We start from the raw sequence: 18,316 nt of genomic DNA on the forward strand, positions 1-18,316 counted from the left end.
CCAATATGTGTTTTTCCACCTAGCTGGTGGAGTAGTGATTTAAATAATGTTCTTACCGAATATTGAGCGATGTTTCTGAACTTCATGAAATTGATGTGGCACATGACCTTCAAACACAGAGTGCTTAGTTAATTTATGTTGTCTGTGTGTTTTGAGTGAGATTTGTCAGCTAGTCATTTGAGGGAATGTGGCAATTCTCTGGGGGAGTGATTTTACTGTAGGCAGAAATGCAAGCAAGAGTATATGATGGTATAAAACATCCAGAAAGAAGCCAAGGGAATGACCTCTCCTGACAAAATGCTGAGAAAATGAAAGTTAATGCAAGGAACTGTTACTAATTTTTGGATATCTAAGACTGGAAAGCCTTTGATAATGATTAAAGCTACAGGACTATCCTGACTCTCATTTTTGTGCTTAGCCAAGACAATACGGAGGTCTGTGTTTAAAAGGAGAAGAAAAAAACCTGCTGGCTTTTGGCCTGTTGGAATTGAATGTATTTTTAAGTCTACATCTTGCAGTGCTTGCTGTCTTTGTCCATATGACTCAAATTGCATCCACCCATTTAGATCTACTGAAGCATGAGTGACTTGGGATGAAAAACCTGTGTAAAATGCTAGACCTGTCAATGAATAAATAATGTTGATATATACTTATAGTTCTTAGCAGTAAATGCTTAACCATATAATTGGACAGAGAGAAACTGAAAGGGTTGCTGTTAGGTGTCTGAGTTTTTTTCTATTTAAATTTATAGGATCCGAAGAAAGCCCCTTAGGTCTCTAAAGAACTTTTCATGCTGAGATAGTATTTATTTTTTAAAAATCTGGTCTTACTGTAAAGTAACTTATTCTATACAATTCCAGTAAGCAAAAAGAGACAGATAGACAGCACTATCAGGTAACAATCATCGTGCCAGCTCCAAGGCTTAGTTACCATTGGTTGACTGAATCTGACTTTAAATAAGAAACTTTACAGGGGATGAGAAAAGCAGCAATGTCTGTAGGCGTTTTATTTTAAATAAACAAAATCCTTTTATAAATAAAGAATGTGTGCGTGTGTGTATATGTATATACACACACACATATATATATATGCCATGAACCATGCTGTATTTTGCTCATCCTGTTCATGTGTGTGCTTTATGATCTCTGTAGTAATGGTCTATTGCAAGCCTAATCTGGCAGCAGGGGTCCCTCTCCACCCTTCAAGGCACTGTATGTTAACAAATAATGTGGTCTCTGCCCTCTTTGTTTAATGACGTTTGTTTTCCAGATAGAAAGAAGTATCTATTCTTTTTTGCACATCAAGAAGTCTTGGTTTGTGGGCATATAAGGTAGTTGGGAAGAGTCAAAGTGGAACAGTGCTTGAAGGTGTGTGTTCATGGGCGGGAAAAACCGTTACAATCCAGAGTGACGTTCTAGGTGTGAAGTATAAATACACTGTCTCCTCCAGGATACCAACACTAATTTATTCATTTTTTGTGTGTGTGTTTGTGTATGTTGTTTTGTTTGTGTGTTTTTTTTTTTTCACCCAGCCCCTTCTATGGAGAAGACTTTTACTGTGAAATTCCTCGGACCTTTCGCCATCTGTCATTTTATATTTTTGACAGAGATGTTTTTCGAAGGGATTCCATCATAGGTATGTGTTCATGAATTATTGTTTTCTTTATAGCTTACTTCTCTTCAATTTTAGCTGTTAGATCTTATGTAGTCTTACGAGTTTGGGTCTTGATAGGAGTGACAGTGGTAAGTACTGCTCAGTATTGTCCTTTTTTGTCGAGTGACAAAAATGCCTTCAGTATTACATTTTATAGAAAAAGACTGGGCGATAAATGCTGTCTGTTATAGTAAATGCAGATTGCGGTTTAACTGAAATAGGCAATAAAGCATTGTTTAAATGTTGACAACATCATTTGTTACTGCGTTGTTTTTTTCCTGAATGGAAGGCCTTTAGTCTTGCAGTTTCATGGGGCTCACTACACTTACCTGCATGCTTTTGTCAAACTGTGACTGCCTTAATGACATGCAGAATAATAGCTACTGGTCATAGATACCCATAGTACAATGATGACAGAATTTTATAGAGAGTATCAGAGCAAGCTGTTGCCTACAGAATAGCTCTGTAAGACTTCCAGTGCCTGCGTGACATGGGCAAGACCTCTACTTCTCTAGATGTTATTTACTGTGCATTTCACCTGCAGCAAATTGCATGACACTCCATTTATCTCTCCAGGGGTAAAGATCTTGTAAGAGCCTAGTCGTTACTGAGGGGAACAGTTTCCACTTTAAGTCTTTTTAACTGTTTAGATTTTTTTCAGTTTTTCATCTCTTACTTTTTAAATAAGTCACGTATGACTACCGTTTTTTTAATGCCAGTATAAAATGACTATAGCTTTGAGATGTGTATGTCTTGACAGAGCTTGTAGCGAGGAAGTTGTCTGATGCTGAGCAGTAGTTTGTATAGTGCTGTAAAATGCATTATGTTAAAGTGCATGGGGGGGTGGTGCAGATCTCTTCCTGTGTATCTTTACGTTACACTAGTGTTATCATACAGTCACTAGCTTTTTCTTTAATTATTATTTTACTTGTACATGAGAGCTGGGAAACTGGGTTGTCACTCTCTTTGTCCCTAACTGAGCTCATGTGTGTACAGTATCTAGCAATCTAGCATCCTGGGAGGAGAAGGGGTCAGTTTGTGATTTTTTTTTTTTTTTTTTTGAGTGAGCTTGTGGAAAGCTTTTTGGTCTCTCTATTCTCTAGTTTCCCCTTGTAATGTGAAAGTAATACCTCCTTTCATGATGGTGAGTTTTTCATTGTTGAGATTGCCTCATCTGATCTCCAGTGTGTCACCAGTTTTCTGCAGCTACAGTGACCCATAAACAGGCTGTGGACTGGGATTTTTCTTGCTCAGGACTTTACTCCCTTTCTTGGAACAAGGGTCTCTGAACACTTGACGCAAGCCAGACCCATGAAATTGCTGATAGAAAAGTGCAGATTGTTTCCTTTCTCCATGTTTCCTAAGTTCCTGTTTTAATAATCAAGCTCTGACATTGGACAGGAATTCTTCAGGAGCCACTAGAGTAATCTTGTCTACCGAGAGCAGTTTGTGAAAAGAAGGACTTGCAGAAAGATACAGAGACACTTCTGTTTGGATGCTCGAATAATTGAGCATATTTCTATTTTTCACTACCCCTTCAGGAAACGGCAATATTGACTTTTGTGTGTGTAGCAGAATCCATCAGTCTGCAGACTGGTGTGTTACAATGTAGCACTAAGTCAAAACTCCAGTGTTACGTGTGTACATTGAGATTTTACAATGCATATTAGCTGTTGTAGTCTGAGTTTTCCTCTGTTCCACTCCCTCCTTGTCACAGACATATTTTGAAGAGCATTTCAAAGATGTTCCAGATAGCCTCAGTTCCAGGGCTGGGAAGGAGGAGGCTGAACCAGATGACTGTAGCATTTCCTATCTTTATTTCCCTCCTAGAAAGATGGAAGACATCCTTACATGCAGAAATGACAGTGGAGCCATGACCCTCTGAGTAATGGAGCATTCTGAAGGCTAGATTTTTACCACAATCCTGAAATGAAGCTTTCAACAACTGAGCACGGATGGAATAGCAAATTTTGTTAAAAAACAATCACAAAAAAACCCCACCCAAACAACAAAATCATAGTAGCAGGAAAGAGAGGCTGTGATGTATTTGGGTTTGAACATTTTCAGACTTCCTATGCAGTAGAGAAAGGCCGAGAAGTTTATTGACATCTCAGTAGCTGTATCCAAGCCTCTAATGCTAGGAATATCTAAGCTGCTAACAACAGTGCTAACCAGAATGCAGCTTTGGGAGGGAGTTGGACTGGCACCTGGGGATTTCCTCCCCGCACCTGAGAGACTGCCCCACCTCCACAGCACCTCAGCAACTGTAAAACTCAGAGATGCTAAAGACAGTAGACACCCATTTGTACACACTTGCTATAGCTAGTGAACATAACTTCTGGAATTATTTTTCTGCACAAATTTCCCTTGCTCACACTGTGCAGCCTTCCAGTTGTGTCTTTTTCCCAGGATATACCTGAGGACGATGAGGAAATATACGATTTGTATTATCAGCCTCAAAGCTCTAGTTTAACGTGGCAACCACTCACCTGTTTAAGTGCATGCATTCTTAGGCCCAGACCCAAGTCACTGTGTTCAGATTGATATGTTATTTCCTACCAATAGGATCTGTTTTCCACTACTATCAATATAATACTGACATGGTGTAGTGGCAACCTGGTGTAGTGGAGGGTTTCCCTGCCCATGGCAGAGGGGTTGGAACTAGATGATCTTTGAGGTCCCTTCCAACCCAAACCATTCTATGATTCTATGTGTCTATGTGGAAGTGTGATAAATAGCAATGGAGAGAAGAAAGAAATCCAGAGTTACTGTCACTTTGATACTGACTCTGTAAGTTCTGCTTGTAATAGGAAAATGTTCTGGAAAGAGAACAGTGCTCTGGAGTAACTGCATGTGGTTATTTTCAGTAGTTTCTGCTGAACAGGAGTCAGCAGCAGCAAAGCTAAGCCGTGGAGTGTTTTTGAGAAAGGGAACTCTTTCATTGGAGCAAAGTCTGTAAGATTTAAAAGAAATAGCTGTTCTATGTGTGTCTTCAGCTCAGTCTTAAGAGACCTTTTCTTGAAGAGGCTTGAGGAAGGAGGTTTGGAAGAGGTCTCCACTGAAAAAGCTTGGTCAGAGTAGTGCTAGAAAAAGCTCTTTTCCACTGAACTGCTGAATTCTGCAAATAGAGGCCCTTTGTTTGCATTACAGAGACTGCTTGTTATATTATGTCATCATGAGACACTTCTGCTGAAGAAAATGTGGTTACCCGTGCTCATTCAGGAATGAACTTTCTCAGAGAAGGGAGTTGGGGGTTGTGTCTTCCATCCAGGGAGACTAATTTTAAGTTCAGATATTACTGAGCTTGTGAATTTGCCTGTTTCCTGTGTGATCTGGTGTGTTTAAGACATCTGTTTGCATTGTTTGTTTGGCTCGTTTTGAGGGGGTTTCGAGACAGAGAGAGAACACAGAGTGCATGTGTGTCAAAATGGTGAGAATTTGACAAGTAGCTATTGTTTTGAAGATGATTGACTAGCAGAATTCCTTTCGAATCCCTATTTAGTATTGCCAGAAATTTCTCTTGATGTTATAATATTGATTCCCTGGGTGACTGGAGCTCAGAGTAGGCATGCTTTTATTTATTCAAACATGGAGTACAAGTTTGCGATGGTAAATTCTTTAACATCCGAAACGCAACTCAATGTGTGACAGATGAGAATGCTCAAGCCACCAAAAGCGGAAGGAGTGGGGGCGAGAAAACGAAAAACAAGAACCCCCTGAACCCTCTGACAGAAACTTCCGAGGAGAACCAAACAAATTCAGAAACTGGAACACATGTGCAGCAGATACGTTTTGGAACATAGTGTAGTATTTTGGCATACAGGATGGGAGGATTGTGCAGATAAAGATATCTCTGAGTTTGCATGTTTGTTTATTACACTTGTATTTTCCTAATCATAACTTGCTAAGTCATGTAGGATTTTTTTTATGTTAGCTAAACAGATAAAACTCTTGAACAGCTGTCTTGGAAGAATCTTGGATGCCAGTTGAAGTACAAATATAATTAAGAAAATGCAGAGCTCGATGGGTCTGAAATATGATTTGTTGGGTGGTTTGTTGGTTGTTTTTTTTTTGATAAAATATAGCAAATATACAGTTACTGCAGAAATAAACTAGTCTTTAATTGATGTTTTGTCTTGACTGTTACTGCCTAGAGTTCATACACTGATTTACATAGTATGTTGAGATGCTTCGAGTAGGAAATGTACTACTGAAAGTAATGGTAAATTTAGGTTAAAGTTAGATTTGTTTGTTTCCAAATGATCAAATAGGAGTAGTAGGCCAATTTGAAGGAACATGTTTCTGTATAATACATGGGATATCTATTTCTATCTAGTTGTTACAATAAGAAAAACATTAAGGAGATGGGGTTAACTTGACAAACTGTCAATTTGGTACCCCTCCGGTAGTAACAGGGAAAAAGATATCTCTGGCTGGGTGCAGTAGATGGAATATTAGAATGATAGTGCTGCTAAATAAGGCAAATGTAAATACATGTTCAATGATTATGTTTTGATATTTAGTTTTCAGCTTTTTAGAAATGCTTAATGAGGCAAGCTGTGCCAATACAGTGGGACAGAAGGCTTTTCTCACCCTTTAATATTTGAGCTAGATTTAGTGAAGAAAACCATCTCCATGGTATGCCTTGAGCTGGTATTCTCCTAGGTGTGTAATGAACAGTTCAGACTACCAGGCTGTAACCTTGAATATATAAATCAGTTAAAAATCAAGAAATGTGCCACACCAAGTTATTGAACACTGCACTGAGAGAAGAGTTATATCGCCCTTCAGGTGACAAGGACACAACGATTTATCCACAACTTAAATGACGAATCACGTGTTTGTTTCCCCCTCTCCCCCCAGCACTTCATTTGTTTTGGTAACAGATGCATCTAACTGACTTGCTAACATCTGTGTTAAGGGAGAACCTGGAAAGAACAAAATGCACCCCCTGTGAAGTTGTAAGGGGAAGAATTAAATTTACTGTATCACATCTTGGCCCTTGGTACTGCATTGGGGAGTAAGAACTTTCTTCTGTAAGTTTGTGGTGCTCCTGACTGAGAAGGAGGCTTGGTTGCTGAGCTGATGGTGATGGAATGGTACCGAATAAAGCACAGATGTGAAATGCTTAAGCCCTTCAATGAAAGAGCAGAAGGGCAGCGGGGAGAAGACGAGCAAGTGATTCTGTTAATTACACTTACTATAACTTAATCTGCTATAAATCACCTTCATAGAGTTTACTAGGTGTGTTCTGCAACAATTGAAACTTGTTGTACTGTTGTATCCTGACAGGTTATAACTGTTGTCCTGCTGAAGAAGCAAAGTAAGGCAGTAAAACAAATACGCTTTTGGAGGTGATTTAACTTAGCTGCTCTGGACTAAAGTAGATGAAACCAAATCATAGCTCACGGACACTCTCACAGAATGAGAACATGCTGGAATTGAAAGTTGTTTGAGATGATTGTGCCTTTGTTAATGACTGCTTCCAAAGCTGAGGAGGTGTGTTTGTAGAGTTGCCACCATTTATTACCAAACATTCAAGCAAACCATCTACCGTTATTAGGTAATTGTTGACGAATGTAGCTGAAGCATCACCTTTTGATTATTTTATTGGTTTAAAAGAAAAATTGAAAAAGAATCATCGCTGTTAAACTATGCTTCTTGCTAGCTAAATGGAGGAAAGATCTTCCAACACAACACAAAGAAGAGATCAAGATTTTAATAAAAATTGTGTTCCTCTTTCTTCCACCCTGACTGTGGCTTATGCAACAGTGACAACTTGGTTTTCTGTTTCCGTAATGTACTGTTGGATGACATGGGAGTAATAGCTACTCAGTATGGTATAAATATAGCTACTAATGAAATAAAGGAAACAGACGACTCTGCCCCCCACAATGACAAGTCTTGAGAAGCTATAAACTAGAATTATCCTGAGAAGATTCTCTACAGTTGCACAGAAAGCCTAAAATAGAATCATAGAATCATAAAATAAATACTTTTTGCATTTAATAAATTGTTAGAATGCACTCACAATGTCTTTTAACATGACAGATGGTCACAAAAGCAGGAAAACAGAGTTGAGCTTTCAAAAATACGTATTTTTCCTTTTTCCTCCTGCAAGTACACATAATATAAACAAAACTACTGAGCATAATGTGCTAGAACCTCTACTGTCCTTTTATGCAACCTTCATCCTTACCAAATGACAGCGTTAATACTATCTGTATTTGAAATATCACCATAGTTCCATCCTCCCAGCTTACCTCTGACTGCTATAGTTTTGAGCTGGGCTTTCTGTACTTTCTGCAGTACTTGACTTAGCTCAGCAATAGCAGATGTTAAGCAGTCTCTCGTTTATGCCTCGCTTGAACTAAGCAAAGGCTGGGACTGTGAGGAAAATGCAGTAGCAGTGGCTTCTGGTGGCAGTCCCTGGCAGGAACTGGTGATGGAGCAGATGAAGGAAATGGTTGATGAGTGCAGACGACCTGCTCAGGGTCTTGGTGCCTACTGTAAGGCAGAGAACAATGACTGCAAGTCTAGATCTTAGGACTGCTCTCCCATTGCAACCAGCCATGGGCTATACCATCTTTCTCAAGTGTATGGACATTTCAAGGGCCCAGAGGCCAGCTGGCAGAGAATTGATACCAGAGGTGTGGTTGGGTAGGTTTGGTTTTGTTGTGGTTTTATTTTGGTTTTAACAAGAAGGGAGCATAGAAATTGTGATTTAAGCCAGGCAAGATCTTTAGGATTGTGGCCAGCAAAACTACCCTCATGGAGGATAGTCCATGCAATGCTGCAGCTTGCTGCTTTTAAAGATAGAAGCTGTGTCTTATCCATAGCCTACTTTTCTCTGTCTTATTATCCAAGATAAATCCCACAAAGGGGAAAAATCGGTTTCATAAGTGATATTCTTATTGTATTTGGACTAGTTATTCAAAAACAAAAAAAACCCTGGAGACATGAATACAGTACACCTCAGTACTCTGTGTAGGATGCACCGCTGCTGTGCTGGAGGTGTTCTGCTGTTGTCACTACTAATCCTTACCCATGGTAGCAGATGGTCTAGTAGTGCTTGTGGTTCATGGTGCACTGCACTGGGGCCAGGAGGGAGCCATTCTGCTGCTTATAAGGCTCTGAAGACTTATGTTGCCCCTAATTCTCATCCCTATCTTTCTAATCCTCAACGAGCAAGATTGCTTGTTTCAATCTTTTTTCCATGTTATGGGAGGGGTAAATGACTTTGTGCTGTTCTTGAACAAGGCAGGCATCTAGCCCTTTTTGTCTTGTAGTTTCTGTACTTTTACGTGATGACAAATAACCTTTCATATAGGTAACTATAAAATTCCAGGTAGTCTGGAACAGTAGTGGTGCTTCTTCATTCGAGACTTCAAGGTAATTAAAGTTTCATAAGGCTTTCACAGCCTAAAATGTTGATGAAAATGTAATTCTGATTTGTCCTTAGTCTTTCCAGCTATTGAAAGTGAATTTCCTTGTGCACCTTCATGTCAGTTACTTTAAATGAATTCACTGATATCGTGTCTGCGCACTTAATATACTAGCATGAAGCAACTTCTGAACTGGCTCCCAGGTCCTCTTACTGCCTAATATTGCAGCACATAGGAGGCAAAGTAGTCTTTGCTGAGAGAAGACTGAATTAATTGGGTGTGTGGGGCCTTTTAACATGTGACTCAGACCTAACCCTTTGCTGTAAATTAACTATGCTGCAGTCCAGCGTTAATGGAGGATGTTGTATTAAAATATTACATTATATTGCTTCAGCTCACGTGACAACAATATGTGAAGTTTTGTGGTTTTCACTGTGCGAGTATTCCAAGGTAAAGAAAACTTAGAGAAGATACAAGAGCTCCTGAAATGCTCTGGTTTTAGGGTTCTATAGAATAACTTGGATCATTTTTCAGGTAGAGCCTTGTGCGCTTTTAAAATTACAAACTCCTGTCCTACTGCTGTCTTGACTTATTTATTTAGTAAAGGAATATATCTTCTACTAATCTAGCCTTGGACATAAATATGCACCTCTCGGCTGTGAGGTAAACACTCTACAAACTGGCAAATGATTATTAAAAGATGAGATGTAATCCTCAAACTAGTTCCTAATCTTTTTGTCACCAGCACATAATTCAGACAGAAGGTAGTTGTGACTGGATGGAGAATGCCTGAGCCAAATTGTCAACTTTGTTAGTCTTTGTATGGAAATGTTAAGAGCCTGAATTAACAAGTCCAGGCAGGTCCAGGGACAAACTAATGGGCTGCATCGACTTAACCTGGGAAGAGCTTTTGAAACTGCAGCGAGGGGTGGGCACTGAGGGTACGGTGCTTCCACACGCGCTTTCCCAAGCGGTGTAGACAGAAATCCTTACCCATCTCTGTTGCACGTTTCTGCCTCTGTGCCCAGATTATTGACCTTCTGCTATCTCCTATCTTCACGCTGCATTAATTTGGCTCTTGAGTGAGGAAGCAGTACAACAGGTCAGTTGAAATGATCTGTGCCTTAAAAATGCCAGCAACACCCACGTGTAACCCCTGTAACTTCTTTCTTCCTCCCTTCTCCTCCCGCAGAATGTTTATTTCCATTGTTTGGTGTTTTTCAGTTTGGGTTGGTTTCCTCAACAGTTTCAGTATGGCAGGCTGCAGGGACAGGGGTGCATGGGTGGGGAAAGTAGGAGGCCTTAAAATCAGTTTGCACTGGGGATCGTAAAGTGGATTTTGCACCCTTAGGACCATCCTGGCCTTAGGTAGTAACTTCACTCATCTGCAAACTCGCTGCATGTTTGTAATAATAGGTTGTTGGTATTTTTTTTTTTCCCCTGAAGAGAGATTCACAGAAGGAAGGGGTCTGGTGTGACATGTCGCATCTTTGTTTTGAACACAGGGCTTAGGATTTAAATGTGACAGCAAAGATCTGTTCAGTCTGAACTGGGGACACGTAGGGAAACTGCTGCCACATGGGTGAGAAGCACACAGGAGCGTGTGGGGTTTCACTGCCCTCCCCCAACCTGAGCTCCTGCTGAACGTCAGACTCAGGGAAGAAGTCAGTTCAGACGAGAAGAATGCTTTTACCTCATCATTGCTGGTCTTATTGCTGAGAATCTAACTTCAAAAAGTGTAACTTAACTAAGTTTTGAAATTACACCTGTAACTGTTCAGCGCGTTTTGCTGTTTCCTGCCTCCTCCTGTACGGTGTCTGAGAGCCTACAGAGACCCAGACTGCAGCCCGGGGCGGCTCAGCGGGACGCAGCAGGAGTGGCGCTGCCTTGGGTGCAAGTTTTGGCTGCCTGGCAGCCACCCAAGTCTTGAGAAAGAGCATGGGACAGTGGGCTCAAGTTTGAGAGCTTGCTGAAGAGCCACAAAGAGGAAAGTGTCCTGTAAAGGAGTGGTGGTAAACCTCTCCAGCCCCTCGTGTCTCCTCAAGGAGAGCTGTGGGCCCTTATGGTGCAGCGTCAGGTCGAATGACAGGTGCCAACGGCTGGTGGTTATTGGCCTGGATTTAACCCAGTTCTGGCAAGGGCAGAAGCTTGAGCCAGGTCAGACGTAAATCAGCTGGTGGCAGAGCAGTGGCTGTATAGAGGAGGGCAGGACCTGACCGTGCTCAGCACCTGCGCCGCGCCAGACACGGATCTAGTGGTGAGGAGGAGGAGTGTGGGTTGGGAGAGCGTACGGACATGGCTGGTACCAGCGAAGAGTTATAAACGGGAATTGCACAAGGTGCTCCGGCACGCAGAGAATTGTTTAATGGGGCAGATGAAACAATCTGCCCTATCAGTAATATACCTTTGTATATGTTTAGCCTAGCCAAAATGTAGGCCCTTTTTTAACTCTTCCTTTCCTCTCCCACATGTTTTTTTCTAGTAGATTTTTCTCTTTTGTGGATCATTCAGTACAGAGTGAAAACTGGATTCCAGCCAGACCAGTCAGTTAAGTTTCACTCATTAATAAGACTTGTGTGCAGAGCAAACAGTGCTGCTCAAACAGTTTCCTAATAAAAACAGTTGTAGCACCATGTTAACCCTCTTGGAGCTTGAGGCATGTGCTGTTGCCTCCAAACACATTGTGCTGCAATTATGTACTGGCTGTGTGGTCAGATCCACCTGGGTTATCTTGCCATCCTTGATGTAGAGAGCAGTGAAACTCCCTGCTGAAAGAGGGGACAGCGATAACACCATTTATGCTGTGTAAAGGTGCAGATGTTGGTGAAATTGTCCTTGCGTTTTCCACAAGGACGTTCTCTGGGAGGATGGTGACTGTCAATGAGACTGATTGAAAGATATGGGCCACAGTGTTTGGGAAGTGCATGCTACACTGCAGTTGGGTGGAGGATTTCTGCAAGAGATTAAAGGGTACAGCGAGGATAGCAAACAGTGAAAGTAAACAGTTTCGATTGAGGTCCAGAGCAATTATTCGAAGGTCACGCGTTTAAATTACTCTCTCAAAATGTTTTAGAGAAACTAGGTTGCCCACAAAGTGCTGTGGTTGAAGAATAAAAGTAGAAGCTTTTAAAGTGCATAGCCATTGTTACAGAGATTCTCAGCAGCCTATGTCCTCTGTTCAGCACAGTTCAGATGTCTTATTTACCCTTTCAGACATATTATTTTGTAGGTTTGTGTAATTTAATTATTGCTTTTCAGAGAAATCACTTGCTCTGCTTATCCAATAAAGGGTCTGGTAACGAATCTGCCTCGCTAATCTCTAGTTCAGTGTTTCCAAAAGAGATATCTAGTAATTTCTGAAGGACAAGTAGGGGGAGGAGAGCACTGAGGGCAGGATGAGCAAGACTAAGGAACAGTGGGTCAGCAGCTCTGTGGAAGCCAGAGCAGAAACCCTGGTGGATACTGCGGAGGGAACCTGTGGAAGGATGGCAGAGTAGTTTAGTTTAGAAACTGGGACTGAAAGTCTGGAAACTGTCACCAGAAGCAGCCTGAGGGTGACTGAACAATGCAGCAGCCCCTGCAGCAGGGCACGAGGAGCAGCCAAGCAAACAGGAGGACTGGGTGGAGCCATCCAGCAACAGCTAAAGGAAAGGGCTGAAATTTGTGGGAATGCTAGAGTGTAATAATTTAGTGCTGGGACTTCAGTAGAGCTTTTAGATTTCAGAAGGGAGAATAGTTTGTTTGCCACTTTCATAGTCTTCCATCATGTAGATTTGTTTGGTTTTTTTCTTTTTGTTTTGATTTTTTTTTGATAATATGTTCTGTGAACATTTGCTATGGTATTGTATTGCTGGCCTCTGTCCAAACTGCATGGGTTTGGGAAGCCTTGGAAATCTCTCTCCTACTAAGACTGTGTCCATCAATATATTTTATCTAGCAGGATTTGGTTAAAGAAAGTGTGTGTTTCTGTAGCAAAGCAGTGGTTACAAACTATGTGTGAGCAACTCACTGTAGTGGAGAAAGTCTGCCACCAAATCAAGTTGCCAAAAAACAGCTTTCTCAAGACTCGTGAATGTCTTTGACTGTCCTGGATTCTTTCATTTTGAACATGCTGCTTTGCTCGGTGCCTGGGGAGCCACCCAGCCCAAAGCTGCTTTCTGAGGATCACGTGCTCCTCAGGCATACCATGCTCTGCTTTGTATATACAAAGAAAGATGCTTGGAAAGAGTTTCATTGCCCCTCAGAGAATGCTTTAGATAATGCCTGAGAGGGACCGGGCAAGGTAAAAGTTTCAGCTTTCCATATATATTAGCACTTAGCGTGCATATACATTAGTTCACAGCATGGAACTGGCTTCTGTTGCTATAACTACCAAAACAGCTAATTTCCTAGGGGTAGGAGGGGGTTAAAAAGGTGAGGGGGCAAAAGCTCTTCTGTGTTGTGTTTTGTTTTGGGAGGGTTTTTTTCCCCTCTGTACAGTCAGGAGTAGTACTTGGATGGCTCCGGGTTTTGGAATGCAAACTCTCCAAGATTTGAATGAGGGAGGTAGGTCAACAGGGCCTCAAAATGCAGATTTGTAGAATCTGCTGTGACTTGACATCTCTAGTCGCTGCCCTTCTACAAAAATATATAGTGAAAAGCCTCATCCTAAAATATCGTTAGCAATAACCCAATGCATGGAACTTTCTTTTGCGATTGTTATAGACATCTGCCTCAAAAATCAGAAACAAACAGCCCCCTCTTTCCAATAATTTTAGAACTTTTCCTCCCACAAGTTTAATTGTCATGTAAAGAAGTAATAATTGTATTTTTACTATAAACATACTTCCAAGCTCATATGCAGAGCCCAGTGACGCAGTCTGTTAGGTGAGTACGACGTTAGGAATTTTAAAGTCTTTCACAATATGAAGTGGAAAAAGCTGCTCATCATAAATAATTATGTATTGTGTAAAGTATACCCTAAAGAAATCTTTCCTTGCTCTGTAGCCTTTCTTGAATAGGACAGTCGTTAAATCGTTGTTTTAAATCTTGATTTTGATGGAAACGTACTTTGGGGGAGCTATAGCATGTCTTAAACTGTGCTTCTGGTTTGTTTTATTTCCAGGAAAGGTAGCTATACAGAAAGAAGATCTGCAGAAGTATCATAACAGAGACACCTGGTTCCAACTCCAGCATGTTGATGCTGATTCAGAAGTACAGGTGAGATTGTCTTGGCAAAGGAGTATTTGTAACAGGGTCATGGCAGCTTTATGGGTTCCATGGCTCTAGGACAGAGATGTTGCTTCCCTACGAGAAGGAAGCATAGCTCTTTAGTTTGGTTTAGGTTTCGGTAATATTCACAACGTGTGTGTGTGTGTAGGGTGAATTATGAGTGTGCATAAATCAATGGAGCCCAGATTCTGCCTACAGAAATAATTAAAACTATGTGAACTATCAGGGTCACTGATACAAGGAGGGCTGTGGTTATCTCAAATATCAAATAACTTCCAAGCCCTATAAATAACTGTTGATTTCTTAGGGAGCAGAGCCAGCTTGAAAATGGTATCTGCAGGTACTATTTTAAATACTTATGTAGGCAGGTCGTCACAGGAGTGGCAACAAGTACATCTCAGATGAACAAACCACTTCTTGCCAGATGTTTGGGCCCTGCTCCAAGCCGTGGGAATGCTGGTAATCCTATCACTTCAGTTCCATTTAGGGTTTGGTACTTTGCAGATTTTGGTAGACAGTGAGACTTTTATACTTACCCTCTTTTGAAGCAGATTCTGTTTTCTATTACAATATTAAGACTTGTGAAAACAGTCATTACAACAAAGTAATAAATTGAAATGATGTAGCAGGATCTCGAGTCAGTATAAATCAGGGTTTTTTTGTTTGTTTTTTTCCTCTGTTAGTGTATATTACAAGTATATATTATAAGTCACTTTTGAACCACAGTCTTTGCTTAGGAAGCTACAGACATGAATGTCTGACCTGTGCAACAGTCTCCAGTAAATGCAAGGGGAAATGCTGCTTAGATACCACTGGGTGGTAGGGCTGGACATACTGTCTCGGCTTTTCAGTCTGCACGCAGGTCTGCACATACCAGGTCAGAAAATAACACACACGATGCACGCTCATTTCAGCATGTAGTGTGGTGGTGTGTAGTGAAGCATATGTGAAAGTACATTCATGGTTAGGTTTTCTGTTTATTTGGAGAGACAAATAATGCACTGTTGTGCACGTGATGTGAAGAAGGCCTCATGACAGCCTGTTTGGTCTCGAACATTCTCTTGTAAAATATTGATCCTCTTTAGTGCCGCATTTTAATGCCAATGGCAATGGAAAGGCTTTTAACAGCCTTTTAACTTTGAGGTCTATTCTGTTTATCTTGGTCTCCCTTCTTACCCCAAAACCTCTTATGACAGGGACTTTAAAACAATAGGTTTAGTGTTTATTTCCTGCAGGATATGAAAACTTTCCCTTTGTAATTTATCAGTTGAAGAAGGCCAATATTTGGATAAGCTTCTGCATTGTTTATTTTGTTACAATATTTACACAGGGTGAGCTTGTGGAAGCTCTTTAGACCAGGGTGCTTTCTAGGACAGCACTGGTAATGTAAGCTGTGAACTCTTAACAGAAAGGTTTGCAGGCAGCTCTAACTTCTGGAGAGATGAGGAGAACAATGTTTGCTGGAAAGCATGTTCTCTCTAATTGTTTGTACAGTTTATCACTTCTGCTGTTTGTATCTTTATAAGAGCCCAACTGTTAAAAGCTGTTTCTGGACTCCATGATAAGCATTTATTACAACTAGTGTAAATATGAACAGCACTCTGGTGATTTTATCCATTTACTTAGATGTTTCGCGGTCTTTATGTTAAGGAGTCTGCAAGAGGGCTTTGTTTTCCATAGCAGTGGGAGCAGATTTGTAAATATTTTGTATGAATTCATATGCAAGTGAAGATAGCCAAATGAAGGAGCATTTCTGTGTATTTTGTTACATTTGTTGTAACAAATACAGTTGTATTTTTTCTAAACACCTTTTCATTTAGAAGAGAAAAAAGAAAATTTGTGTTAATGATAAATATTTACACAGAGTGACTCAGTTTTTCCCTGATTTTAGGGAAAATAATTTAAGAAATTTTAAATAGTTAGCATGTTGCAGTGAATCATGCAAATACTAGTAGCCAAAAAGCAATTTTAATGTGTCAACTATCAGTTTTGTCATTCTAGCCGTTGTCCTCATTGGCCACATAATCTAGTGGATTAACCATTGAGCCGCATGCCAGGGAACTCCTGCATCTTACTTCTGGTTTTGTTGACCAGTGGCTTTAATACTGTTTTCCATGTTGCAGAGCACTTCATGGATATTAGTTATGTATTAAGTACCGTATTAAGGTAGACTACTGTCACTCCCACACTTTGAATACAGTGAGAATAAGCGTCAGGAAGAATGTGACTTGCTTGAGCTCATACAAGTCAGAGTGAGGAATTAAAAAAAAAGAAAGAGTATTAAAGGGACCGAGTTTCTAATTCATTAGGCCATGATATGAAAGAAACTGGGTGATGGTGATAAGCCTGTATAGGACTTTTCTTTACTGTGTGCAAAGCTTGAAAATATCCAAGTTTTAAGGAGATCAATCAGCCCAATCAGAAACTAAAAACCAGTTTAAAATTAATGGATTATTGAAATATTAGTCATCTTGGGTGCCATGGTTCTCAGATGCTCAGTTCTGGGACACATTGGGCCTCATTTTTCAGAACAGGAGAACTGATTTGAAATTAAAGATAATAACATTTCTGATGTAAAAATGGGCATTTTGAGCTGTCTATCTCAAGTTTAATGAGGATAGTTTAATATTTTGTTCTTGACATGGTTTGGAGCTCACTTGTATGAGTTCCAGAAATGGTACAAATTTTCAAATGGCAGTACTGTTTTCTGTCTTCATACATAGAAAGGGAATAGTATGTCATGATGAGATTCTGCTTTTTTTTTGTGAGTGCAAAATAATGCAACAAACAAACAAATAGAATTCTATTAAGAAATCCACTCAAATTCCAATAACATTATTTTGGTGCTGTTTTCTCAAATTTTAATCGAAAGCTGTACCTCTTAAGCATTCTGATACTGTACAAAATAAATAAGCCTATATATTTTTAAAAAAAGTAAGTGGTAATGTATAACTACATCAAACACAGTTGCCAAGGTGTTTAGCTTGAGGCTCTGCATTTATTCAGTTTTATGGTTTTCCAAAGTTGCTAATTCTTGCTGTCTTATAATGATGTTTTGTATTGTCAGGAGTGCAAGATAAGATTCTGACTTGATAAACCTAATGGCAGACGAGGATGTTGCTGACGGCAGGACTATGTTAATTGTCAGCCTGCATAGATATGAGCATTATTGTCAGATGCTTTAATGGCACATCCATTTATTGTTTGACAGCAAGATGTACCAGAGTCCAGCATGATTGGTCATCAAATGAGGGCATTGTCCATCTAGGCTGAGAGCTGCTAAGAGGTCTGTAATCTCACCACCGCTGATGCTGTTCTGTGTGGTGCACAGTCCAACACGAAGCAGTACAGGTGCTGCGCAGCTGCTTGGCCCACGGGTGCAGATTGGGCATTACTCACCCACATGCCCTTTGTGGCTTTGGTTCTCCATTTGATCTAGCAAACTGGCTTATTAAGATAATCAGGAGCACCTGAATTTCCCTTCATCTGAGTGTGTGGGTAACAGTAGCCATCAGAATACAGCATTGTGTCATTCAGTAATGGGCTGTAGTTGCCCTTGAGGTCGACAGGCTTTTATTCTGTTGATAAATCAGTGCCCTCACATCTTACTGGCTGGTTTTGCTCTCACTAGTTTGAAAATCACATACTGCATAGTCTGCTGTAGTCCTGTCAGCATATACCCTGAATGCTGTTTAGATACAGCATGGGTGATTAAACTGTTGTGCTGTAAGTAGTTTAAATTCGAGCTGCTCTGTGGAGAGCAAATTATTAAACTCCAGCAAAATTGTATTTGTGTTTGGCATACAAATATGAAATTAAATGATTTCCGAATATTTCCTTTTTAAATATACTAAAACTTGTTAAATGCTATCAGGAAGATTTATTATACAGAATGCAGAATGAAACTTGACAGCAGCTGTTAAATGCATAATTCATGGCTTAACTTTCCAGACTGGAAACTTGTTTTCTCACCCAGCTGTAACCAGGTGGATTTGTGCAGATTTAGTTGAAGGAAGTTCCCATCTTCTGATGGAGCCGGCCTACTCTTCGGTGGCAGGCACCATCAG

The 18,316-nt window shown here is 40.4% G+C and overlaps 1 protein-coding gene across 3 annotated transcripts in view; it reads left to right on the forward strand.

The window, feature by feature from the left end:
- RASA3 (RAS p21 protein activator 3) overlaps positions 1-18,316 on the forward strand; it is a 135,220-nt gene that overhangs the window by 49,599 nt on the left and 67,305 nt on the right. For all 3 annotated transcript variants that reach the window (XM_086610699.1, XM_086610685.1, XM_086610693.1), the window contains exons 3-4: positions 1,532-1,635; positions 14,143-14,237. In XM_086610699.1, coding sequence (XP_086466825.1) covers positions 1,532-1,635; positions 14,143-14,237 — 199 coding nt within the window. The remainder of the gene's footprint in view (positions 1-1,531; positions 1,636-14,142; positions 14,238-18,316) is intronic.

The sequence above is a fragment of the Tauraco erythrolophus genome, chromosome 1 (genome assembly GCF_009769465.1).
Source record: "Tauraco erythrolophus isolate bTauEry1 chromosome 1, bTauEry1.pri, whole genome shotgun sequence".
In the NCBI taxonomy this organism is placed as follows: Eukaryota; Metazoa; Chordata; class Aves; order Musophagiformes; family Musophagidae; genus Tauraco; species Tauraco erythrolophus.